We start from the raw sequence: 27,975 nt of genomic DNA, 5'->3' as shown, positions 1-27,975 counted from the left end.
ATATTTATTGTGATATCATGGGAAAGCTCACGATATGGTGCGGAGGCTCACGATCAGGGATGTAACAATATCCAAATCTCTCTGTATGATGTTTTCACGATATACATCTCACTGTACGATATTTACTGCGACATTTTGTGGAGGCGAATAACTGTTAATATGCAACTTTTTCCTCTTAAAATGCCTTGACAAGACTTAATCCAAAGAACTAAGACTTAAAAGTAATTAGAACTGTTATTTCTTCTTGTAGTCTGCACTGAAATGGAGCAAAGGATCATGGTCTATGTAGTTCCCTCTGTCTTTTTTTTTTTTTAGCTGTTGCTGCTCCATAACTCTTAATTTAAGCAAAGACACTTGTAATTCGATATATTGTGATGGTCCACGATATTATTGTGAGAACTTTGACAATACGATATCACAATATTTCAATTATCCCTACTATAGAGACATTATTTATTATTATTATTATTTTATATTATGCTTGTTCTGGATTCAGTGTTTAAGCAAAACTATTAAACATTAATTTTAATATGAAAGGTTTAACATTACATATCTCAAAAGAAGAGAAAACATAGATATTGTTGAAATTTTTCATTAAATATTTAGTTTGGCCTACAACTTAGTCCCAGTTTTTAATTTTGGCTCTCTGTGAATTTGGGTTTGACACCCCTGGGTTAGAGACCATTGAAACTTCAGCTTAAAACTTGAATTCAAATGGGCTAAAGACACAGACACGTACCAGGGGATGTGGATCTGGTTCTCACAGATTATGCAGTTATGCAAGTCCTTTATGGATTATTCAGCATTTTTGTTGCCATGTATCGTTTACTTGGGTTTGAACACTGATAGAAATGTTCAGGTTCAAGATTTGTCAATTTACCTTTTGGATATTTCATGGTTAAGCACAATGTAATCAATAAGAAAAACTGACTCTTGCACCACATCTGGGTGTATGGCTTCATCACATTGTAAAATAAAACTACCAATGGGTTGAAATCATTTAGAGAAGTCTGTATTTCTTGCTTTATTGTGCTTATTCTTAACCAGCTGATCCAGTGGCCTCACAGGGACAATACAGAGTACTTGCCCTGAAGTGAACCAGGAAGTGATATGGGGGTGGAGCAACAGCAGCAGTTCACAAGAAATGAAACTTGCAACAGAGAGAAGGCAGAGCTGTGTGGAGTACGGTGCAGAAAGAGGAATCTAACATCAGCCTTTCCATATCTATAACTATAAAGTATCAGGTGAGTACAATGACAACATGTATTTTGTATTTGATAATGCCATAAACATACTTTCATCATTTTTAGGTTATTTGTATCTTATTTGTACTTTTTGTACAATTTTTAAAGAAAGTAAACAGATCCATGAGATGCAGTCTGGTTGTGTCAAGAGGATTTGTCATTATCATGTTTACAACACCATGGTTAAAGCTTGTAGCTGTCTTAAGGGGCGTTCACACCAAAGCGTCAGAAAACGCCTTGACGCCTCTATTTTGGAGCCTTTTCATTTGAGTTTAGACGCCCCCGACGCGCGTGGACGAACGGGACAAAAATACTTGACGCGCGTCCGTTGCCCTGGAAACAAGAGCCCGGTCCCGGTCTTTTCCCGAAACAATGTCAGACCAGACTGAGAGAGTGTTTTTATGACAAAACATCAGCGGAGGAGATCGGGTCGACGACTGGGGCGTATATATATTTATACTCCACTAATGACACTGGATCAGTCCAGGTCTAGTCCTGATCTAATCACGGTCTAGTCCCGGTCTAGTCTCGGTCTAGTCCCGGTCTAGTCCTTGTTTAGTCCCGGTCTAGTCCTTGTTTAGTCCCGGTCGAGTCCTGGTTTAGTCCTGGTCCGGTCCTGGTGTAGTCCTCGCGATCGGCTCGGTGATTGTGTCGTATATATTTATGCTCCGCTCATGTTTGTGGTTCTGGTTCTCGGGTCTTGCTTCCTGATAATAACGTCGCTGCGTCACTGGATACTCGTCCCTGAGTGGTTGACGCGGCGCGTCTGACGCGAAAAGTTCAGCATTTTCAACTTCTTGACGCTGACGCCTTGGACGCGCGTCTTGGCCGCTGACGCCAAAACGCTCAAAACGCGCCGCGTCGACGACAGATTCGCGCCGCGCTGACGCCGAAAACGCGCCGCAAAAACACAGGACGCTCTAGTCGCGCGTCCACATAGACTTTACATAGAAAGTGGACGCTTTGACGCCTTGGAGTGAACGGGCCTTTAGTCTTCATTGTGTGTCCAAATTTGATCTTTGTGTTTTATGCATAGACTGTATAAAGAAGTGGACTGGGTGGGGTCACCCATAGCATTTGACACTAAATAAATGAAGCTCATAGTTCCAAACCTTCAAACATGTTCTCTCTCCTGTTGTAGTGATGGCCGCTGTGAGCTGTACTCTCTCTGAGGAGCAGTTCCTGTGCTCCATCTGTCTGGAGGTCTTCACTGATCCAGTCACTACACCGTGTGGACACAGCTTCTGCAGAGTCTGTATCAACAAACACTGGGACAGCAGCGACCAATACAACTGTCCAGTCTGTAAACAGGACTTCAGCTCAAGACCTTCCTTAAAAATCAACATTGTTCTGGCTGAGATGGTTTTTGAATTCAAGAATAAACCTGGAGGCGAAGATATTCAGGTTGAAACAATGAATTCAGAGCTCCAGTCCTCTGCTCCAGCAGAGGTGTGCAGTGAGGTGGAGGTTCCTCCAGCAGAGGTGAGCTGTGACGTGTGCCCAGAGCCCAGACTCAGAGCCCTGAAGTCCTGCCTGGTGTGTCTGGCCTCGTACTGTCAGATCCACCTGCAGCCCCACCTCACAAACCCCCGTCTGAAGAGGCACCAGCTGATCCAACCTCTGCCCAACCTGGAGGAGCGCATCTGCCCTGAGCACGACCGACCTCTGGAGCTCTTCTGTAGGGAACACTCACACTTCATATGTCTGCACTGTATGTCTGAAGGACACAAAGACCATCAGACAATCCCCCTGAAGGAGGAGGGTGAGGAGCACCAGGCCACGCTGAAGAATCAGATTAAAGAAAGACGTCAGAAAATCGAGGAGATCCAGCGCTCAGTGGAGCTCAGTCAGAGAAACGCAGACACAGAAATACAAGAAGGTCTCAGAGTCTACAACGCTTTGATGGAGTGTGTTCAACAAAGTCTGGACAAGTTCAAACAGAACATTGTAGAGAAGCACAAGAAGAACGAGGAGGAGGCAGCTCAGCTGATAGAGCAGATCCAGACAGAGATCTCTGCGCTGGAGCAGAGAGGAGCTGAGATGGAGCAGCTCTGGAGCTCTGGAGACCACCTGCACTTTGTACAAACCTTCACTTCAGTCAAACCTGCTCCACAGCTCAATGACTGGACCGAGAGAAATATCTGTTCAACATACAGTAGAATGTTAGCTGAAGCTCTCACCGAACTTCAGGATAATGAGCTTAAAGAGGAGATTCATAAAGTTTTTAAGGCTGAACTTAAAAAACTACAGGACCAGTATGCTGTGAAGGTCACTCTAGATCATAATACAGCTCACCCAAACATTAATGTGGAATATTATTCAACTAAAGCACAGTATACAATTAAGGAAAACAATTGGACATTCTCCACTACAAGATTTACTTCAAAGGTCTTTGTTTTAGGACGACAAGCATTCTCTTCAGGCAAGTTCTACTTTGAAGTCGCTGTGAAAGGATCAAGACAATGGGCAGTGGGAGTGGCAAAAAAGTCAGTACATAGAACAGGTAACATAAGAACACAACCGTATTATGGGTTCTACTTATTAGAATGGGACAGTGAAAAGTCAAATCGATGTCAAGTCGGTGGTTGTTATGTGAATCTGAGTCATATGCCAATGGTCATTGGAGTGTATGTGGATTATGAGGAGGGCCTGGTCTCATTCTTTGATGTATATACTGCTGTTCTCATCAGCTCTATAACTAACTGCTCTTTTACTGAGGACCTGCTCCCATTGGTGAGCCCTGGTAATGGTGGTGGTGCCATGCAAGTGCAATAAGGTGTTTGTTGTTTGACCTGAGACTTGTTCTATTTAGAAAGACGACGATGAGCAGCAGTTGTATCACATTAAGACAACATAGTGTCAATTCTCTGTAACTGTCAGTAACTGTCATTGTGCACACAACACAGATTATCATGAAAGTTTGATTTGATTTGAAACTGACTCTGCAGATGCTACAATCACTAATAATCACTAATAATCACTAATAATCACAGAACAATTATTTGTGAATGCATTGTTGTGTATTGACGCGAGCTAAAGCCTGGCTTATTTGGACAATTCAGACTCATAAAATCCTCAGTTTGAATTAAGTCTATATTTTCTGGCCTTCCTGGATTCACCGGGAAAGGCACAGAGCGCAACAGAAAAATATCCCTCTATATTTGCTTATGCCAACATAGCTTCCAGAACATTCTCTTCTTTGCATGTTACAAATATAGGTCAAATTAAATGTAAATAAATATAAAATTGAAAATAACAACGACTTTGTGGTCTTTATTTCTTGACAATGTTTTTCTTCCCTCTCGCAAAAATCGTAACAACCAAAGGAGAGGAGGGGGAAACGGGTAGAAAGGGTCTGTCTGACGAACTGAGATTTCGACACATGGCTGGTGTAGTACCAATAGTCCAATGGGTAAAATATTTGTCTAGAAACTGAGGGGTACCTGATTCAAATATTGGTTTGAATATTATTTGAGTCGTTTGCCCAATTTAGCAAAGAGTGTAGGACTGCATGTGTTTACTGGGATTATCCTGCTTTGTGTCAGTGTTTTAAAGAAGTTTCAATATTATCTTTTATTGTGATATTTCTTTGTAGCAATATATCGTTCACCAAAATGTGTTATTGTGACAGGTCTAGTTTGAGTTTACTAAACAGTGCTCCAAAACCTGTCAGACAACTCTTGTCCGAGAACCAGTGACATAAAGGTACAGGGACATAAGACAAACTGTGTGCATAAGCCTCTTTTATAATGACACTGCTTTGTTCAAGAAGAGGAATCCATTTTACAGCCAGGGAAATAGAATGCAAATCCACTCTCAGGTTAGACCAGACATGTCAGACTCAGGTCCGGAGGCCAAATTTGGCCCACAACATAATTATATTTGGCCCGTGAGATCATTTCAAATATGTATTAGAGCTGGTCCATAGGCTACAGATAGACTATAGAGTAGAGGTGTAACAATATCAAGTCTCATATCAACCTCACGGTATGATATTTATTGTGATATCATGGGAAAGCTCACGATATGGTGCGGAGGCTCACGATCAGGGATGTAACAATAACCAAATCTCTCAGTATGTTTTCACAATATACATCTCACTGTACGATATTTATTGCGATATTTTGTGGAGGCGAACAACTGTTAATACAAACTTTTTCCTCTTAAAATGCCTTGACAAGACTTAATCCAAAGAACTAAGACTTAAAATTGATAAGAACTGTTATTTCTTCATGTAGTCTGCACTGAAATGGAGCAAAGGATCATGGTCTATGTAGTTCCCTGTAGTCTTTTTTTTTTTTTTAGCTATTGCTGCTTTATAACTCTTAATTTAAGCAAAGACACTTGTAATTCGATATATTGTGATGGTCCACGATATTATTGTGAGAACTTTGACAATACGATATCACAATATTTCGATTATCCCTACTATAGAGACATTATTTATTATTATTATTATTTTATATTATGCTTGTTCTGGATTCAATGTTTAAGCAAAACTGTTAAACATGAATTTTAATAAAAAAGGTTTAACATTACATATCTCAAAAGAAGAGAAAACATAGATATTGTTGAAAATTTTTCATTAAATATTTAGTTTGGCCTACAACTTAGTCCCAGTTTTTAATTTTGGCTCTCTGTGAATTTGGGTTTGACACCCCTGGGTTAGAGACCATTGAAACTTCAGCTTAAAACTTGAATTCACATGGACTAAAGACACAGACACGAACCACGGAAGGTGGATCGGATACAGATACACAGTTATGCAAGTCCTTTATGGATTATTCAGCATTTTTGTTGCCATGTATCGTTTATTTGGGTTTGAACACTGATAGAAATGTTCAGGTTCAAGATTTGTGAATTTACCTTTTGGATATTTCATGGTTAAGCACAATGTAATCAATAAGAAAAACTGACTCTTGCACCACATCTGGGTGTATGGCTTCATCACATTGTAAAATAAAACTACCAATGGGTTGAAATCATTTAGAGAAGTCTGTATTTCTTGCTTTATTGTGCTTATTTTTAACCAGCTGATCCAGTGGCCTCACAGGGACAATACAGAGTACTTGCCCTGAAGTGAACCAGGAAGTGATATGGGGGTGGAGCAACAGCAGCAGTTCACAAGAAATGAAACTTGCAACAGAGAGAAGGCAGAGCTGTGTGGAGTACGGTGCAGAAAGAGGAATCTAACATCAGCCTTTCCATATCTATAACTATAAAGTATCAGGTGAGTACAATGACAACATGTATTTTGTATTTGATAATGCCATAAACATACTTTCATCATTTTTAGGTTATTTGTATCTTATTTGTATTTTTTGTACAATTTTTAAAGAAAGTAAACAGATCCATGAGATACAGCCTGGGTGTGTCAAGAGTCATTATCATGTTTACAACACCATGGTTAAAGCTTGTAGCTGTCTTAGTCTTCATTGTGTGTCCATATTTGATCTTTGTGTTTTATACATAGACTGTATAAAGAAGTGGACTGGGTGGGGTCGTCCATAGCATTTGACACTAAATAAATGAAGCTCATAGTTCCAAACCTTCAAACATGTTCTCTCTCCTGTTGTAGTGGTGGCCGCTGTGAGCTGTACTCTCTCTGAGGAGCAGTTCCTGTGCTCCATCTGTCTGGAGGTCTTCACTGATCCAGTCACTACACCGTGTGGACACAGCTTCTGCAGAGTCTGTATCAACAAACACTGGGACAACAGCGACCGATACAACTGCCCAGTCTGTAAACAGGACTTCAGCTCAAGACCTTCCTTAAAAATCAACATTGTTATGGCTGAAATGGTTTTTGAATTAAAAAATAAACCTGGAGGCGAAGATATTCAGGTTGAAACAATGAGTTCAGAGTTCCAGTCCTCTGCTCCAGCAGAGGTGAGCTGTGAGGTGGAGGTTCCTCCAGCAGAGGTGAGCTGTGACGTGTGCCCAGAGCCCAGACTCACAGCCCTGAAGTCCTGCCTGGTGTGTCTGGCCTCGTACTGTCAGATCCACCTGCAGCCCCACCTCACAAACCCCCGTCTGAAGAGGCACCAGCTGATCCAACCTCTGCCCAACCTGGAGGAGCGCATCTGCCCTGAGCACGACCGACCTCTGGAGCTCTTCTGTAGGGAACACTCACACTTCATATGTCTGCTCTGTATGTCTGAAGACCACAAAGACCATCAGACAGTCCCCCTGAAGGAGGAGGGTGAGGAGCACCAGGCCACGCTGAAGAATCAGATTAAAGAAAGACGTCAGAAAATCGAGGAGATCCGGCGCTCAGTGGAGCTCAGTCAGAGAAACGCAGACACAGAAATACAAGAAGGTCTCAGAGTCTACAACGCTTTGATGGAGTGTGTTCAACAAAGTCTGGACAAGTTCAAACAGAACATTGTAGAGAAGCACAAGAAGAACGAGGAGGAGGCAGCTCAGCTGATAGAGCAGATCCAGACAGAGATCTCTGTGCTGGAGCAGAGAGGAGCTGAGATGGAGCAGCTCTGGAGCTCTGGAGACCACCTGCACTTTGTACAAACCTTCACTTCAGTCAAACCTGCTCCACAGCTCAATGACTGGACCAAAAGAAATATCTGTTCAACATACGGTAGAATGTTAGCTGAAGAGTTTTCTGAACTGAAAAAACAGCTTAATAAGGAGATTCCTGAGGTCTTTGTGGCTCAATTTAAAAGAATGCAGAAACAATATGCTGTAGATGTCACTCTAGATAAGGATACAGCTCATCCAAACATTATTGTGGGAGGGTCTTCAACTTACGCACAGTATACAGCTAATAGTAACAACTGTACATGCAACTCTAAAAGATTTACTTCAAAGGTCTTTGTTTTAGGACAACAAGCATTCTCTTCAGACAAGTTTTACTTTGAAGTCACTGTGAAAGGATCACAACAATGGGCAGTGGGAGTGGCCAAAAAGTCAGTAAGTAGAGGGATTTACAGTGATGCAAGACCGTAATCATGGGTTCTACTTATTACAATGGGACAGTGAAGTGTCTAACACATGTAGAGTCGGTGATTCTTATGTGAATCTGAGAGATATGCCAACAAAAATTGGAGTATATGTGGATTATGAGGAGGGTCTAGTCTCTTTCTTTAATGTAAATAGTGTTGTTCTCATCAGCTCTATAACTAACTGCTCTTTTACTGAAGACCTGCTGCCATTGGTGAGCCCTGGTAAACGCCGTGGTGGTGGCGTAGAAATTACACAAGTACAGGAGCAACAACAAACAATTTTTTTTTGGTTTGGTTATTAGACATGAGACCTGCTTTATTTAGGAGAATGTGGCAATAGTATTACATTAAGACAACATAGTGTCAGTTCTCTGTAACTGTCAGTATCTGTCAATGTTCAACCACAGATTTTCATGAAAGTTTGATTTGACTTATTTAGAAGTTTTTTTAACCATGTTTTATATTTTTCTTTGTTATTGTAATATAATGTGATGTGTGATGATGTGTGAGCTACGGTGTCCAAGTATTTTCCCTTCCGGATCAATAAAGTCTAAATCTAAGTCTAAAGCCTGACATATCTGGGCAGTTCAGACTCATCAAATCCACAGTTTCATTCCATGAAAGTGGCGAACCAGAGTTGTATTAATTTTAATTAATAAAAATGTTTTAACATGAATTAAGTCTATATTTTCTGTGGCTGTTGATCTGGCTTTCCTGGATTCACCGGGAAAGGCACAGAGCACAACAGAAAAATATCCCTCTATATTTGTTTGCGTTGACATAGCTTCCAGAATATTCTTTACATGTTACAAATATAGGTCAAATTAAATGTAAATAAATATAAAATTGAAAATAACAACGACTTTGTGGTCTTTATTTCATGTTTTTCTTCCCTCTCGCAAAAATCGTAACAACCAAAGGAGCAACATTTCTCTGGGGAGAAACACTAACACGCTAACATTCTTTCGCAAAGGTGCACTGTGTAACTTTTCCAGTGGAGGGTGTGACATCTGCTTGTCTCCATGGAGATTACTGCTGCTTTGTCTTGAATGTCCCGGTATAGCATTAAACGCATCCATCTTGCATTCACTCTGTAACACGCATTTTGACTTCAGTGGGCTCGCCTCTCCACATGACAGGACATGTAACCTGGCCCTGTGTCATCACCTGCTGTCTCCATAGAAATTAATAAGTGCAGTGATTTATTGTGGAACATTCCAGGCAACATCTCCATGGAGAGAAGCGGTGACAGACACTCTACAAAAGCTTGCACAGTGCACCTTTATATTTACAGTCTCTACCATTCTGTTGTTGGATAAATAGTCTAGTATTGCGTTTGAATTTGACCCCATGCCAGTGCACCTTGAAGAATACGTATTTATCTTGGTATAATGTTTAACAAAGACAAATTAAGCCCTTGAACGTTGCAAACAGCTGTGACCAGGATCAATGCAGCCTATTAAACCCTGTGTTCCGTCTGGAAATATACAGTTCTTCATTAGAGAGTGTAGTTGACCTGTGATAGGGTCAAAGCACTCGTACAGAAGGGACTGATGGGAAATTGTGTTTAAAGAGGTGTTACACTCTGCTGTTTTTCTCTCCGCTCAGTACAATACAGGTTAATCCACGTATTAGGCAAATAGTGTTGTCACGATACTAAAAAAATTCTAACTATTTTGATACTAAGGAAAATACTCAACATTTATTTTCAACATTAAGTCGTAGTACTTTCTTTTAAATTTCATTCTAAAGCTCAGTTAAGGTTCATTTCTGTCCTGTGAATGTGACTTTTTTAGTATTGATACCTGCTCAAATGAGTATCTAATTTAAATACAAGTTTTAGTATCGATTAGTGTCTGATTTTCAATAATTTGGGCTGTCCATATTCAAGAGCATTTATTTGATTGTGATGAGAGGAAAAGATATGCATTTGAGAGACATTTGGGAAATCATGCTTATCTTATTTGTTCAAATACCATGAAAAAATAACACAATTCAAGATTTATAGAATCATTTTAACCTATGCTAGAAATACTTTTTGCAGATTAAAGGACCAATATTACACTATTTTCTGATCTACCATATTTTCCGGACTATAAGTCACTCCGGAGTATAAGTCGCACCAGCCAAAAAATGCGCAATGAAGAAGAAAAAAACATATACAAGTCACACCGGACTATACATCGCACTTCTTGGGGAAATGTATTTCAGAGACATTTCACCATTGCAAACAGACAGATGAACAGGCGTTAATGGTAAAGGAAGAGCGCCCCTTCCTCTTCTGTGTAGCTGCTGTCAGACTCAGCATCAGTTCCAGTTAGAATTATTCTGGCTTTTCTGAATCTTGACAGGATGGTTTCAGTTGTCACTGAAGTTCAGGCTTTGTCGATCCAATCAGTGACTTCCAGGAAAGTTGCATGGTGCACCCTCCCAGTTACAGTGAAGCTGTGTTCTGACCAGTCCCGCTTTCCGCTAGTCCCTCACAAGTTTCTCGCTCATTCCAAACTTTCTTTCTGCTGCTTGATTACCATTTTCGGCTGAATATTTCACTATTTGCAGCAAGACAGCAGCTTTTTCTACAGGAGACATGCGCAGTAGAGTGAAGTGACAGTGGTACAGGAGTAATAGTAGTACTAGATACTGAAACACAAGCCTAGAGCCTCTCGCGGCTGTCAGTCTGAAAACTTTAATATACATATAAATATAAGTCACACTGGAGTATAAGTCACAGGACCACCAAACAATGAAAAAAGTGCGACTTATAGTCCGAAAAATACGGTAAGTTATAATGTTGTTTCCTCATCACAAACAGACCTGGAGCTGTGTTGTTTCATTCACATGTGTAAAGCACAAACCCTGCATATTTAGGTGTTTTTCTCTCAAACTGAAAACCCTGTCCCACCTTGTGATGTCATGTAGTAATTAGGGCCGGGCACGTTAACGCGTTAACTTTGCGTTAACTAATTAAGTCATTAACCCCATCAATTATTTTAACGCCGTTAATGCAGTTTTTATTATTTATTTATTTATTTATTGTAAACATCTGTTTCTCACTGGCTTTTATTTTGAAAAAGTCCACCACGAGCGTTTCTTTAAGTTTGACGTCTTTCTTTACACTTTCTTACACTTTTTTCTGACCACGTGAGCAACGTGCCCAAGCCTCCGCGAGCCGCGGGCCCGGCCGTGGGTTCAGCCGCAGGCTCCGGCTCCGGCCGGACCAGCCGTGCGCTCTGAGCTGAGCTTATTTCTTTAGTTCAGTGCTGGAGTCACTGATTTACCCAGATGCCATTGGAAGAAAAAATGTGATTGGTCCATTTCCATTCCATTATATTAACCCTTTGTTCCTAAGAAATATCAGTCCAAGTTTATAACACTGATCTAGAAATTATTACTAGTGTATTGTTCATTACTCACAGCATAAAAAATATTCAATAAATATATTAGTAGTACAAACGTCCATTCAGTATTTTTTCTTGAGCCTTCACTGAACACCTTGTAGACTCTGAGGTTCCCCCGTGAAAGAAATGCTGTTTGCACAACAAATGTGTGGCTCTTTCATTTACATTTCCAATAAAAGAGCACTATACTCTACTTTTTAATTCATTAATTGGCTTTGCGTATAACATGCGATTAATCGCGATTAAAAAATTTGTATTTTTGCCCAGCCCTAGTAGTAATACAGTAAGTGCTCCAATATGTTTTTAAACGCAATAAACCTTCACTAGAATCAACTGGATAATTACAGTCCTGATATTTCCAATCTCTACTGAACAAAAGGTAAAAGGAGCTGTTAACTTGAAAACTACCAACACATGACCTCACAAGGTGGAACAGACCAGTTTAAGCTTTGAATATGTAGACAAATGAATAATTTAGGATTACTCAAGAGTGTGTGAATGAAACGTCAATAGGACCTTTAAACTGGAAACAAAATAAGAAAAAAATGTCATCTGAACAGAATGAGTCAGGTGCGGAAGGATGAACAGTACTACATCAAAATTACCTCGTGCAGTACTGAGATGGGGCCGTGGGGGCAGATGGGGCAGTTGGGCGGATGGGTTTGGCCTCATGTTTAATGCATGGATCACAGTGTGCTCTTGGGGGCCAGCTGGGGTCCCGACTGGAGAGGGGCCCCACTGACCCCAGATCACATCACACCATTGTCTGTTTTACACGCAGGGGGATAACTGCAACTGTCCGTCATTGTGCGTGTACATCTTACATGGACTAGACTAGACAATTCATTTCCATTCATTGTAATCCGTATTTTTATAGGGTTTAAACCAGTGTTTCTCAACCAGTGGTAAAAAGAATGGAATAGTTTCTGATTTTAAGGTGAAATTATATGTTAAATTGTATGTAGTATTTGAATATCATTGTTTACTCTTTGATGTAAAAATTTTAAATCTTCAAAAAAAGGTCCTATATTACACAAAACAGACTCTTGTAAACTTTAAGACATGTTACAATGTTGTTACCTCATCAAAAACATACCTCGAGTTGTGTTTTGATTCATTTACACACGTTTGAGTTGTTTATTATTATTAGTCCTACATCTCCAAAGCTCAAAATGCTCTTTTCCACTTTATGATGTCATGATAGTTAACAGCTCCTTTTACCTTTAGTTCAGTAGAGATTGGCAATTCCTGAGCTGAAATTGAACAAATGAATCAAGTGAAGGTGTATGGAGTTTAAAAACAAAGTGAAGCACTTCCACCACATGACATCACAAGGTGTAAATGGATATTTTCTGTTTGAGAGAAGAACTCTGCAGGGTGTGTGTGTTAAACAAAAACACAAAACAAAACAAAAAGGTCTGTTTGTGATGAGGAAACAACATTATAACAGATCAGAAAATAGCGTAATAATAAAGAATAAACATGTCAATTTATGTATAGTTGGTAGTTGTGAGTTCAGTATAAAAGACACATTGGACCTATAACTTGAAATGTTCCACAGTATATCATTAAACTATCCATTTCCATGTTTACAAATGGGCCCGGTCAAGCAGAAGTAAACAGCAAGGCCAAAAATTCAAGTTAATGCATCTGATATAAAAATGTATTGAACAGATACATATGTACTCTAGTTTATCAAACTGTTGACCTTTTTTCTGTACCATTTTTGGTTCTGTAGTTACATACGTTTTAAACAGACCATGAATGAAACATGGAACAAAAATTATTTCCCAAATTTCAAAGACCTGCAAATCATGTAAATAAATGGATGTATTTCATCATATCTTGTGTTATTCCATCTTTGAACTGTTGATGAAGGTACATGACTTTTCAAAAAAAAAAAAAAAAGGATCTAAAATGAAAAAAATTTGCTTGGAAGGACTGACATATTTTATAGAAATAGTTTCCTTTCGTTTTGAAGTAATATTAAAGTATTCGGAAGAAAAAAGCGACAAATTATGCAAAATCATGCACCTTCTACTTGTTTGCACAATTTTCTTTTTCTTTACTTTTCCCTCCGTGACCATGACCTTTCTTAATAAAAAATCTCATGAGTCAAAAAGTAAGAGGTTTTTCAACCTAATCTTGTACCATATGGTAGAAAACTATATGAAGCAAATATTCAAACCAGTTTGTTAAGGATATGTAAGTGAGAACCAAGAGTTATCACTGTTTGTATTTATTGTCTAAAAAGTGCTGCATATTTCATTCCCTCCGTTACCGACATGAGTTTTTTAATTTTTTGTCAACAACTTGAAAGAATATCACAGGTTTAACTTTACCCTGTTGGAGTGTAACTCTTTCCTACATTCTGATACTTTACTTATTTCAATAGTCCCTCTAGTTTCTGAATAAGAGACATTTGAATGTAAAAAATCTGCCCGTTTCCCTCCGTTACCACTTGACCGGACCAGATATAGGTGTTTTCATTACCCAAAATTACAGCAAGAAATATGCCTTCTTACTGTGAGCGCGGTCATCGTTAGCCAGGCTGGCTCCACCTATTTCATTTCTCTCCAGCGACTAGATCATGAATCAGAATACACTAGACGGTTTGCAAGAACCCTGGAAGTTGTAGACCGCACACCGGCCAATCAGTGAAGATCTGTGAAGCCATGACGTCAAACTCAAGTGTCTGTCTGGTCCCTTTTGTGGTACAGCACAACAGTAAACAAATCGGTCGAGATGGATGTAGAAGAAGACAGACGTTCTGTGTTGGCAACGATTCCCGAGATCGAGGATTTAAAGCCGGAACAAAGAGAATGTTTGGTAAATTTTATCAAGGGGAAAGATGTTATTGCACATTACATACATCACAATCAAATAGCAGCCACTGGTTAAATAAAAAAGTACTCGCCAACCGTTGAGCGAAAGAATCCTAATGGTGCGAGGTCAAACGGTTTCCACAAAGTGAAACCGGCTGATGAATCAGGCTGGGTCATTGCAGCTTGTGGAACATTCAAAGCAATAACATCTTTATGGAAACTGATTTTAAAAACCGTAATGCAAAGGTTAGAAGATTTAGCACAGTAAGTATGTTTTTTCCTTGCATTATCCTTCCAAAGACACAATATTGACTCATTGCGCCCTTGGCCTCGGTGTGAAAGTGACTGGCAGCTGTTTACGGTTGGTTGAAGAAGAGGTCAGGTGAGGTCGGATGTGTCCCATTACTCACTGTCTAATCCTAAGACACTGTCAAAGTCACAGTTTCAACCCCAAAAGTGTCACAGAGCTGCTTCAAATCTTCTGTTTTTGCTAAAGAAGAGCTACACACAGCAAAGCCGGGGTGTGCACACATAAAAATATTGAAATTTGGTGATACGGCTTAATTATCGTGAACTAATGTGTTGATATTAGTGGTGGATGAAGTACTCAATTTTCCTACTTAAGTAAAAGTACAGATACAGAGCAAAAGATTATTCAAGTAAAAGTATCACATGAAAACATCTACTGAAGTAAAACTATCGAAGTACCTGTTCAAAACTGTACTTTAAGAGAAAATAAAAAGTATTTTGCAGAGATTTTTAGAACAATTAAAGCATCAAATGTAATGATTTTGAAGAATTTTGCTGATTTTATGTGATTCAACTTAATTTTTCCAGCTGTTTTTGTGTTTCTGTGTATTTGGTTTGCTCAAAGTTGGGACATTAACTCAAACTAAATGTGCTAAAAATAAGTCTTAGCCATTTCAGCAGGTCTTAAACCGTAAAGAAAAGTATTTTTTACTTTTCAGTCCAGATTTAAAATGTAGTGGAGTAGAAAATACAGATTCCTGTTCTCAAATGTGAAGTAGTGAAGTAAAAGTAAGAAGTATCCACTGTAAAATTAACAGTACAGAACCTAAAAATTGTACTTAAGAATTGTACTTTTACTTTTGTACTTTGATACCTTCCACCACTGATCAATATATATAGCAGGGGTCTCCAACTTGTAGCTCGGGAGTTACCAGTAGCTGTAAAAACGTAAACACATGTGGCAAAACTGCATTAAATACATTATTATCTCAAACGGGCTGATGTGGCTCTAGAGTCATTATGCTTTAAACGTTGTAAAGTTTAGTCATGTAAAATTTATTTATGCAGAAGATTTTAATCAATAATCTGCTGCAGTTTAACTTGTACAACAGTGTTTGGAAACGTTGGGTTTGATCTGCAGTGGACTGTGAAGTGCCTCAGAGCTCCTCACTGCTGGATAGGAACATGGATCTGTTAAAATAATGAACCTCCCGAGCTTCCTCTGCTGAAGGAGCTCATGGTTATTGTACTGTTACAGAGTTAATGCAAAGATGAGCTTGAGTTGAGTTATTTTACTTATGAATGAAAAGAAGGAAATATGTATTATTTCTTAAATTATTATTTATGTAATCAGGGATTTTTTGTAATCTTAAATGTGGCAGAAGCACTTTGTTCCTACATGAACTGCCGACCTCTTGCACATCAATAAAAAAATGACCTTTTGGAATTTGGCATATTTGTTTTTGTGAGAGTTTTTTGGGGGGTTATTTTTCCTGTACAGATATCGAGATATATATCGTATATTCAGATATATCAAAATATATGGAGAGATTTTTTTTGCTCCATATCCCCCAGCCCTACCAGTAGCTCTCCACTCTCTTCCAAGTAGCTCGCCAAGAGATTTCTGACTGAAACGAATTGTGCTGAATAACTAAAATTGCGTTGATTAAAAGGCTATTACCACTGTAAATGTATCATTTTGATCACTAAAGTTGTGCACTAAATAAATGTATAAACGTCTGTACAAACTGTACCCAAGCTAAGACCGTGGCTCTTAGATTTACTTAGTTTCTTGTGACCGCTAAAATGAGGAGCTTTTTGGTCTTTTCATTTTGTAAAAGTACCATGAGGAAAAAGGTTGGCAACCCCTGATATATAGTATAATGGTATTACTATTATATTATATATCAGGTAAAAGTATAGTACTTTTTTGGTATCTCTTATTATTATTGTCATTAGTAATTTGTTTGTGACCGTAACATAATTTTACTTCATTTAGTGGAAGGAAACTTGTTTATGTAATACTCTTGATATGCTCACTGTTTGGTTCATTAAAATAAATGTATTTCATATTAACTTTGCACAAGTGGTGGTTTAACAAAGAAATATTGTTGCTAAAATGTATTTGGTTTCTTAAAAAAACAGCAGTACATCACAGAGTATCATGATTATCGCATGCAGGAGCGTCAACAGAAATTTGGGGGCCCGAGGCAAGAAGCGTCACATGGGCCCCCCTCAAATATAAATTAACAACAGTCCCCTTTGCCCCCCGTCTACTGCCCTGATCGCACGTATCGCCATATTGTGATAATTATCGTATCGTGAGTCATGTATCGAGTATCGTATCGAATGGTTTGGGACCCTGTGATTCCAAACTTTACCACAAAGAGAATATGAAAACAAGAAGCAATAATTTCTCACTAAATGCTCACTCGTTCTTGTGATTAACAGCTGTATTTCCTGGAGTTGGTGACTGACATGCTGAGTTAAGTACGTCAGCAGCTGTTTCCTGTTTATTCCACTGTGCATATTGTATTTCAGAGCATAATTAGGCCTGTCATGATAATTACTATATTGACTAGTGACTATTCTTCAATACATGAGATGGAACAATCATTTTTTGGGGGGTTCAATGTTTTGTATTTTAAATAATAGTGAGGAATGTTTTGTTACTGTAAGATTTGAGCCATAAAAGAGATGAATAAATGACTTCTGTGACTCATTGTACATGCAAAATAACTATTAAAAAGTGTTTAATTCTGCTTTTTGTTTATTTTATGTATTGCAGTTCATCTAGTTTAACCATGTTGTATATTTAGAGTAGTTTGTTTGAGGATAAATCTGCTTTAGAGTTAGTCATTTCCTGTTCGTAGCTTCCTGTTTTCTCTCGCTGCAGCCACAAGCACCACAAACCTCGAGTTAGTGTTTTGTGAATTACTAAAGTTTTCCTTAGAATAGAAACTATATACTAAACCAGGGGTGTTCACACTTTTTCAGCGTGCAAAATGATCAAGTCATAATGATCTACCTAATACAAAGCCAAACAAACTGCACTGAAACACTCTGTGCCCCTTTTTTGGACCCTCACCCACAGTTTGAGAACCTCTTCTTTAAGAGAACTTCCTCTGGCACTTTACACAAAACTGTGAAAAAAGTGAAGGACGATTTTTAAACCTGTTTTTTAAAGTTCCAAACTGGAGTTTCATTCTTTTCTGGTTTTGCAGTGATATTTACCAGCCTCTGCACGTTTACCCAAACCAAACGCACATCGTGACAAACACAGATGCATTTGTGCACTTTTGTTACTCAAACTTCAGCCAAATGTGGCAGTAGGTCTGTTCTGTAGATCCGCTCTATGCTGTAGACCTGCTTTGTGCCAACACTGTAACACAAATTTAGACTCGTTTTTGCTTCACGTTTGGTCTTGCTCTTCTAATCAGCCGCACTGTGGGAGGGGCTTGTGTTCGCTGTACGCAGGAAGGGAGCGAGAGCGTGAAAAGGCGACCAGACCAGGACTGAGACCGGGAACAGGACCAGGACTGAAATGGGGACTGAGACCAGGACCAGACCGGGACCAGACCGTGATTGAGACCAGGACAAAACCAGGACTGAAACCCGAACTGAAACCGGGACCAGACCGAGACCAGCCTTGGACGAGCCTGGGACCAGACTGGGATTGAGACCGGGACTGAGACCGGGACCAGACCAATTTAGTCCTGGTTCAGTCCTGGTTCAGTCCGGCATCACAGTTTAAGTCAATTTTTTTGTAGTTTTTTTTTTTTTTTTCCATTTTTCATTTAAACACAAAATTGAAAACTGAAAAAACGAATCATTATCTGTTTTTGGTTTTGGAGACAAACAATGAAGAAAATAGTTGTTTTTTGTTCTCTTATTTTTAGTTTTATTTTGAAAAACAAATGAACGAAACGATACACGGATTCCAAAAGCTCACAGGTCAGTTTTGTCTTATGTAGATCCTTTTAAGGCATTTGTTTGTATGTCGCTTTTATACATCCTCCAGCCACTTTATCATTTTGTGCAAATAAAGCAACATATAGACAACTGTGTAGCGTTGGAGGAAAAATGTCCGCTCCTATTTTGTCTTCGTTCAGTCTTTAGAGAAGAAGAGGGCAGACCTGAGCTTGTCAATCACGACTCACTCTGTAGTCTCCGCATGTCTCAGGTGCTCCCGGACGATTTAAGCCGTGAATTAAACATGATTTTCTGCCTCAAGAAGTAAAAGGATAAGTGGCAAACAGGGAACAAAAAGACCAAAGTGGCAAAAAAGTGGCATATATTAAAATAATATAGATTTTTGAAAGACTCTTAAAGGGCCCATGTTACGCTGTTTTTTGATCCATGTCATAATGTTGTTTCCTCATCACAAACAGACCTGGAGTTGTGTTTTGTTTCATTCACACATGTTTTAACACACAAACTCTGCATGTTTACGCTTATCTTAAACTGAAAACGCTCTGTTCAACCTTGTGATGTCATGTGGTGATACAGGAAGTGCTCCACTGTGTTTTTAAACTCCACACACCTTCACTTCATCCATTAAAGATATTCTATTCTAAAGGACGTATGACAGACTACAAATCTTACCTGTTTTTTTTGTTTTGTTTTGTTTTTTCATTTTAGTAGTTATTATTAGGTTGTAATCTTACGTCCTTCGAGAGGATTGCATAAATATTACCTGGCAACTATTACAACTATACAAAAAGGACTCAAACTTCTCTAAATAAGTTAGGATTAGATTAATACAAACACATGACAACAACCTGATTTTGTCAAATGAAGGTTTGAAGGTGCAATGTGTCACCTTCTTGTGTCCATGGAGATGTGCCTAAAATGTTCCACAGTATGGCGATTAACTTAGGAATCTCAACTGAAACTTGCAAGGAAATTTACAGGTTAGATGTATGAAGAGGCGACCCCGCTCACAGTAACATTTACCACATTTTTGTCGCACTTTTTTTTGGTCCTGTGGTTCTGCGACTTATACTCCGGTGTGACTTATATATTAAAATTTTCACCCCGACAGCCGCGAGAGGCTTTAGTCTTGTGTGCCAATATTTGCTGCTCCTGTTCCTCCCTGTACCACTGTCATTTCACTCTACTGCGCATGTCTCCTGCAGAAAGAGCCTCTGTCCTGTCTGTGTCATGTCAGTCGATCGCACCATTACTTCTGAACCACTGAAAATAAGTCGCTCCGGAGTGTAAGTCGCACCAGCCAAAAATGTGTAATGAAGAAGAAAAAAACATATATAAGTTGCACTTTTAGGGGAAATTTATTTCATAAAATCAGAGACCAAAAATCGACATTTCATCTTGAAAGGCAAGTTATAGTAAAAACAATAGAACAGAGAACAACAGGCTGTTAACGTCACATATGAACAGTCTCGGCATCAGTTCCAGTTAGAATTATTCCGGCCTTTCTGAATCCCGACAGGATGGTTTCTGTTGTTACTGAAGTCCAGGCTTTGTCGATTCATCCAGTGACTTCCAAGAAAGTTACATAATGCATCCTCCCGGTGGCCGTGAAGCTGTGTTCTCCATCCCCGCTTTCCGCCAGTCCCTCACAAGTTTCTCGCTCACTCCAAACTTTATTTCTGCTGCTCAATTACCATTTTAGTCTGAATATTTCACTACTTGCAGCAGGACAGTGGCTTTTTCTGCAGGAGACATGTGCAGTAGAGGACGAAGTGACAGTGGTACAGGAGTAACAGGAGCAGCAGATACTGAAGCCTACACAAGCCTAGAGTCCCTCGTGGCTTCATTGTGAACATTTTTAATATATAACTAAGAGTATAAGTCGCAGGACCACCCACGCCATGAAAAAAAGTGCAATTCAAAAAACACGGTACTATAACTTGCCTTTCCAGATGAAATGTCAGTTCCTGGTCTGATTTTATCATATAAATTTCCCCCAAAAAGTGCGACTTATATATGTTTTTTTCTTCTTTATTATGCATTTTTTGGCTGGTGCGACTTATACTCCGGAAAATACAGTAATGTTTTTTGAGATATTTTGAGCACCTGTAGTTAAATAAATTCAAGACAGATTAGTTTAAAGCCATACTGTGGATAATTTTAACCAAAACATTAACATCTCCATGGAGACCAACAGGTTGCGGACCCCCTCTGGAAAAGTTACACAGTGCCATTACAACGTGTTCCTTCCGTGGAAATTGTCCTTGAATTTTGGATGCAATTTTCCCCCGAAGGAATTCACAGCTATCATTTGTATTTTTACACTTTTCTTCTCAACTTTTCCTCACTCCGTAGATAAGATTAACAGTCAAATCAGGTGTTTCGCTCCACTGACCTCAACACATCTGCTCGTCACTGCTGTAAAACCCGCAGCCCTTCTGATAAAGATTTGTCAGTGAAATTAATGACTGTGTGACCAATTATCCCAGCTGCTGTGGAATAATATGCTAATACTATTTCTATCACTCAATCAACTGAGTTTTTTTTAATACAAGTTATGGCGGTCAATTATAGCGCCGAGGAAAAGGCTTACAAGCAAAATGCATCATGGTGTGGTTCTTAAATGGGCTCATTAGACTCCAAGTTGGTTACCCGGTCAGCCAGAACCACACGCCTTGACGAATCTTTACAAAGATGAGTGGATTTAGAGCTGGAATTCCCAAACTCTAATGAAGTAAATGTGAAAAATCCGTGTATCATTCGTTCATTCGTTTTTTCAATATAAAACCAAAAATAAGAAAACGAAAAAATAACAATTTTCTTCATTATTTGTCTCCAAAACCAAAATGAAAAAACGGATAATGATTTGTTTTTTCAGTTTTCGATTTTGTGTTTAAATGAAGAATGGAAAAAACGGATAACGGCCGTTTCCCGTTTACGTGACTTCCGTGAGTGCGATGCCGGACTTTTACACTGCATACGGACTGAACCAGGACTGATCCAGGTCCGGGACCAGACCGGAACCAGAGTGTTGGTCGCTAAAATATTTCTAGACAGGTCACTTCAAACAGTAATTCTGAACACGCACTGGATGTAAACAAACGTGATTTTTAGAGTAAAGAGGCGGGAGGAGATGTTTCTGCCGAGGAAGGTGGTGTCACGCATGCACAACATTTGAAAAAAGAACTCACTGTATTTCTCTTCCCTTAAAAAATCCTCTACACAACCTTTAAAGCTCACAAGAGTAAATTTTGCGTAATATAGGACCTTTAAACATACATTTGGAAATCAGTATGTAATAGCCTGGTGGCAACCTTAGCGGTTTGAAGAGGAACAGAGTCAAGTTGAGCCAGTTTTCTGTGCAGATCCCAGTGCATTTATTCCCAACAAGACAAAAAACTATTTACAAAAGTTCCAAAAATAAAAACAGGCATGGCAGTACCTGCGCTCACACAGCACCTCCCTGAACAATGTGAGGCTGGCTTCTTTTAAAGGCCCTGTGCTAATTGGGAGACGCCACTTTAACGAGCAGGTAAGTACCCATAATCTGTACATTTAATATTTAAAAGCTAATTATCAAAAACAGTGCCCAAACAATATCCAATTATATATTACTTACAAAAATATATGTCTATCTTTATTTAAATTAGCAGTGTAAGTTTTAAAATACCAAATAGAAAAAGTAAAAATTTTGTGCTCCCCTCCTCCAAACAACATGGTTGGCTGCCCTGGAACCTTCTTAAGGTGCTCTGACTCCCCGGGGACTCTTTTGGCCGGAGCACCTGAGGCAGACCACACCAGAGGGCAAGTACAATCACTTTAGAATTACTTTTACAATTTAAATGCACTTTACTTTTACTTATTTCCTTTTCTTTTTCAGGTAACTTCATCTGCACATTAATTTTCAATAAACATTTCTAAAACTTTGTTTCAGTTCCTCATTTTACCTTTTAACTAGCCCTAGGCCCAAGTAATGGACTGGCTACATTACACAGTACGAGCAGGAAAAAATGAAGCACCAAAGAATTATCCAATCTACACACACCTCCATGAATTTCTGACACTGACTGGACAAGTATTATTGAAAATTGGCCCACATATAATGGTCTGTCATCAGGTGCAACAAAAGTGAACAGACTGCTTCCTGGAAAATGCCTGAGTCCGCACTTCCACAGAGAACTTGACACTTTCTGAATACAAGTGAATCTGGTTCATCAAAAATACCATTTGCTCAGTTCTAAACTCTTCACAGTTCATTTAAACAGTGTCAACGCTACTCCTCTGTCATTTCTCTTTTCCGGTCTTATATTACACTAAAATGAATCTTGTGAGCTTTAGGACATGTTAAAATTAAAGTTACTGCCTCATCGAAAACACACCTGGAGCTGTGTTTTGTTTCATTCACACACGTTTGAGTAACACTTTATTATTAGTCTGTCTACACCTGCAAAGCTCAAAATGGTCTGTTCCACCTCGTGATGTCATGCAGCTGTAGATTTCAAGTTACCTTTCAAGCTACCTTTTACGTTTAGATCGGTAAAGATCGGCAATTCCAGGGCTGAAATGATCCAAATTATTCTAGTGAAGGTGCGTGGAGTTTAAAAACACAGACACGTGACATCACAAGGTGGAACAGAGTGTTTTCTATTGAAACTCCGGGTTTGTTTGTGACGAGGAGATAACATCATTAGTAGGAATGTGCAAAAATATCAAAATATCGATATATCGTATTGTTTAATGTGATGATACAGTATCGATATATCACCAAGAGTATTTTTTGGTATATTTTACTAAAGTATTTTGTTACAGCGCTACAGTTTTGTTGTTTGTTTAGAGGAAGGAAACTCTTTTATGCGGCACATTTGACATTTTCAGTGTTTTGGTGATTAAAATGTTTGTGTTTTATAATCACTTTGCACAAAAAGTGGTTTGACAAAGATTTTGAGGATCACAGTCATGTTTTAGAAATTTGTTTTTATTGAATCGTATCAAATCGGTTTGAAATATATCATATCGAATCAAAAGTGCACTGCATCGAGATATGTATCTTATCGTGACCTATGTATCGATTTATGCATCATATTGGCAACTTCTTAATGATACTCAGCCCTAATCATAACATAGATAAGGAAATAATATAGCGTAAAATAGGCCCTTTAAACCCTCTGTCATTTACCTTTTAGTGAGAGATACTCAAACTAGTAATGGGCATGATTAGTCGATTAATCGATAATTGACCATTAAGAATTTCGTCAATTACGTTCATTTTTAATTGACAAACCGAATGTAGGTTGCTGTGCTGTAGGGTGACCAAACGTCCGTTTTTCCCCGGACATGTCTGTTTTCCATGTCTTGTCCTGGCCGTCCGGGCTTTTTTAATAAAGTGATGCAAATGTTCAGGTTTTCATTACCTTTCATTGGACCATTAAACTGAGAGTCTCTCATAGCTCTCTGTAACTCATAAGGAGCGAGCAGACACAGACAGTCGAAGCGCAAATGTGCATTTAACGGTGACTTGTACCAAAAACTCCTCGCTTTTCGTCCCGGTCGAGACAAGTGGGAGTCCATGTGCACAGTGTACAAAGCAGGCACATGTGTAAAAACATTAAAAAGCTTTGCCAGGTGAGAGTAGCTCAATGTCGATGACGAGGCCCCACCTCCCATCCCCCGTACGGTGTCCTGGTTTTGACAAACACAAATATGGTCACACTAACCTGTATTCCACTGAGTCGTGTCCTTCAATCTGACAGAAGTTGAACCACATCAGTGCACAAGAGCTGTTTTTTTTCTTTGCTTAGTTTATGCAAATTAGTCGTGCAGTTTTAAGTTTCCTTTCTGTGAGACTTGTGCAAAGCTGCATTAAACACATTATAATGTCAAACGGGCTGATGTGGCTCTAGAGTGGCTACGGTTTATATGTTGTTGAATAAATTTGTTGACGATTGATTAATGAAATTTCATCGAATGCCCATCCCTAACTCAAACATATACTGTAAAGGATGAACTGGGTCCAGGAAAAGGAAGCTTCTAGCAAAGAATTAAGCAGCAAACTATTGTATCAAGGGACTTTAAGTGGCAATTGATTTTTCTAATGGAAGTGTGCCCTTGCTGTGAGGAGCCAATTTAGCTACAGTAAATATTTTCACTCTGGAAACACCTCAGAAACACCAGTCTGTGTGCAGAGCAGCCATCTGCAGCAGAGGACATGAGGCGCGAAAGAGGAGCAGCATCAGGTGAAAGAGAATTGTACCGTAGTGAGAAAAATTAAAACTAAAGACTGCCGCACACTACAGGACTACACGATTTTGGCTGCGATTTGCTTCTCCTCGAGTTGAGAGAGGTGTGACCCAACTTTGTGTCTTCGGGTGCGATTTTGAAGACCGCAGCGCTCCTCGTGTGTGGCGTCTGTGTGACTCTGAGCTGCTCTGTCAGATCTTAAACACAGCAACAGCCAATAAAACAGCGTCAGGGGCAGAGGAGTGAGGGACACAGAGGAGCAAGATACAAACTCAGGAAATAGCAAAAATAATGAGATTTTATGACTCATCTCTTGTAAAGTTGGAAATTTAAACTGCAGCATCTCATCCACATTATCCATAGAAACTGTCCTCCACAAATAATGACATCCAGTCCACAAAACAGCGCAGTTAATCCAGTTTGAAGTGTTCTTTAAAAGTAAAAAGGCAAGAGTAGTTCCTCACGTGTGTTTGTTTACACCCAGACAGCGCACGGATCGAGGTGAAGCTGCAGATTAGCAGTTGTGACTCTACTTTACTTCACTTTATCGCCATCTGTGCATTAAAAATCATGTATCTGAAGTTTGGCACAACATTTCACAAATCATAATAATAACACCGTTTTGACTTTCAGCTAAACTAGAAGTGCAATGCTCTGATCTTTTGAACACTCAAGAGTCTCAAAGCAAGTGTTTTTACAGTACAGGAAAAAACAGACATGAGGTGCGCTCACAACTTTACAGCCTGTGGTCGTGCTGCAGTCTTTGCGATTGGATATTTAAAATCCCTTAAGATTCTCCTCGTGTCTGTGGTGAGAACTTTTTGTTGCATGTTTAAAAATCGTTTAAGACCGAAAAATCCTGTAGTGTTTAGTGTTGGACAGTAATACGGTATGACATTATCTCATGGTATCAAAAAGTAGCAATGGTATCAGTTTCATTACCGTCATTAAAAAAATCTGCAGCCCGTAAGGACCTCATGTAATATTACAATTTAATGATACAGAAATTTGTTTGCTCGGCACAAATGAATGTGTGGTTGTAATTTCAATTTAATGCTGAGACGATTTAAAACTAATAGTGTCTATAATGTTTCTTTTAACTGTGTGGGGAGACGACGTTCGATTAGTTTCGTTCCTTTGTCACGTGACGCTCATAAGAGAGACCAAGACAAGACGGCAAGTCCGGCCACAAGCGAGTTGGTCCCAAAGAAAATACTAGTACTTAGTCCCAAAAAAAATACTAGTACTAGTACTACTAAAATGCTACTACTTTGGCAGCATTTTGGCTTCAGGCGCACATTTGTTTTGTTTACATTTTGTAGAAACTAAACTTAAAACCACATGGCTCATTTGCATAAACTATAAAGCGCTGATAAAAACAGCTCGCTCCTTGTGCGCTGATGCGGTTCAGATTCTGTCGGACTAAACGACACGACTCCGTGGAATATGAGTGTTCTTTGGATGTGCGGCTGATGGTGAGTTTGTTCTGTGCGTATCGCGTTGGAGATGGTTCGTGTGAAACTTCTCAGAGATTATGTAAAAATTGTGCGCTGTCTCAAATAAAGTAAATAAATAAATACAATTATAAGTCAGGTCATACACATAGACCGTATAGCAGTGGAGCTTCGTAGCTTACCAAAGTCGTACTAAAACATTTTGGTAATACAGTAATACTGTATACTCTGGTAAAATCCTCAGAGTTTAACGGTATCAAAATTTGCATACCACCCAACCCTCGTAGTGTGTGGCGTCTTTTATACCACAATCGGTGGAATCTGATCTTAGTTTTAACATAACCTTAAAAACCATAAAAAACTGATTTAGCTGCAACAACAGGTGAACTGATTTATGATGATCAACAAGCCTCTCACAAATAAAACTAGAAAAGCACTCAGAGAGCGCAGACCTCCGCCAAGGACTACCCCCATTTTTATATAAATTGAGATAAAATCAGTCTTCTGGATCAGATCCGGATCAGCCTTTGGAATATGAAAGAGGATCCCATTGTCCATCCCTGAGTCAAATTTCATGGGGTTTGGTCAATAATTAACCGAGATACTGAGAAACAAAAGTTTGGCCCCATTTACCACAATGTTAACTAAAATTTCAAAGTGATCCAGAATCCAGGATTTCTTCCGGATCACCCCCAAAATGAAATCAGTTCTTCCTTTTCACATTTCCAACAAATCCTGAAAATTTCATCAAAATCGGCCCATAACTTTTTGAGTTATGTTGCTAACAGACAAACAAACAAACAAACAAACAAACAGACAAACGCCGGCAAAAACATAACCTCCTTGGCGGAGGTAATTACAGTCACAAGAAGAAGCTGGCATTAGTATACTTTTTTCAGTTAGTCACTCTCACCATTTGGTTGAAAATCAAACACCTAAACAAGACCATGAACGCTCGCATGCATCACAAGCGCCTGAAAATGTGCTGTTTAAATCCATTTTGTATTGTTTCTTGAGATTTTTTGGCAGCGTTTTGCTCATGTGTGCACTGCGTCTCCATGGTAAATGCTTGAACAATCCACTATACTAGAGATACATGCAGAACACACCCAGCATGATGTCACCGCAAAAGTATAGACTGATTACTTTGTACTTTACCCTGAAATATCCAAATGGTAAATTCTAGACCCAAAACCCAAGAACTCACTGTATTACAACAAAAATCTGCATTTTAGCTTCCACTCGTCTCTATGGAATATCATTGGCTTATAAAATGTTGTGAGCTCATCAGAAATTCATCTCTGTTCCCATGAAATTCCACCCCTTGCCCTTATTTGTGACGGCGATAACGGTGACGATGGTGCACACCTGGGCGTCTACCAGCAGGTGTCTCATCAGGGTCATGGACTTGTGCATGCTGTCTCTCTCCGGGGGGCTGGGGCTGGAGTCCGGCTCCTCCTCCGGCTCCACGGGCTTCGGACCGGGCACCATGAAGTTGGCAATCTGGTCATTCAGGCTGTTCAGCGACTGCACAGCTGCAACACACAAGCAAGAAGAAGCTAGAGAGAGGGCTGAGGCAACAGATGGTCCGTATGTGGGCAAATACGTCTTTACATCAATCATTTTTCAGTTGGTGGGTTTTTGTGGTGATAGTGAGAAGATATGAAAGCATGTTTATG

General features: G+C 39.3%; 3 protein-coding genes across 4 annotated transcripts in view; 2 read left to right on the top strand and 1 right to left on the bottom strand.

The window, feature by feature from the left end:
* Positions 1 to 27,770, bottom strand: part of kazna (kazrin, periplakin interacting protein a) — a 428,011-nt gene extending 400,241 nt beyond the window's left edge. Inside the window, exon 1 of the mRNA XM_055165615.1 lies at positions 27,665 to 27,770. Within this exon, the coding sequence (XP_055021590.1) occupies positions 27,665 to 27,712 (48 nt within the window). The 5' untranslated portion in view covers positions 27,713 to 27,770. The remainder of the gene's footprint in view (positions 1 to 27,664) is intronic.
* On the top strand, positions 1,144 to 4,747 carry LOC110158803 (E3 ubiquitin/ISG15 ligase TRIM25-like). Of its 2 annotated transcripts, XM_055165614.1 has the most exons (3): positions 1,144 to 1,244; positions 2,386 to 2,693; positions 2,727 to 4,747. In XM_055165614.1, exons 2-3 carry the CDS (start codon positions 2,388 to 2,390, stop codon positions 4,017 to 4,019), a joined length of 1,599 nt encoding a protein of 532 aa, XP_055021589.1. In that variant the 5' UTR covers positions 1,144 to 1,244; positions 2,386 to 2,387; the 3' UTR covers positions 4,020 to 4,747. The 2 variants fall into 2 exon arrangements, with proteins under 2 accessions (XP_055021589.1, XP_055021588.1); XM_055165613.1 differs by having other exon boundaries at positions 2,386 to 4,742.
* LOC129412292 (tripartite motif-containing protein 29-like) lies at positions 6,341 to 8,429 on the top strand. Its single transcript, XM_055165616.1, has 2 exons — positions 6,341 to 6,474; positions 6,823 to 8,429. Exon 2 carries the CDS (start codon positions 7,032 to 7,034, stop codon positions 8,202 to 8,204), a length of 1,173 nt encoding a protein of 390 aa, XP_055021591.1. The 5' UTR covers positions 6,341 to 6,474; positions 6,823 to 7,031; the 3' UTR covers positions 8,205 to 8,429.
* Positions 27,771 to 27,975: the final 205 nt, after the last annotated feature.

Source organism: Boleophthalmus pectinirostris, unplaced genomic scaffold, assembly GCF_026225935.1.
Source record: "Boleophthalmus pectinirostris isolate CB_2022bp ecotype Guang Dong unplaced genomic scaffold, ASM2622593v1 HiC_scaffold_8, whole genome shotgun sequence".
In the NCBI taxonomy this organism is placed as follows: domain Eukaryota; kingdom Metazoa; phylum Chordata; class Actinopteri; order Gobiiformes; family Gobiidae; genus Boleophthalmus; species Boleophthalmus pectinirostris.
This window is presented reverse-complemented; position numbering and strand designations above follow the sequence as displayed.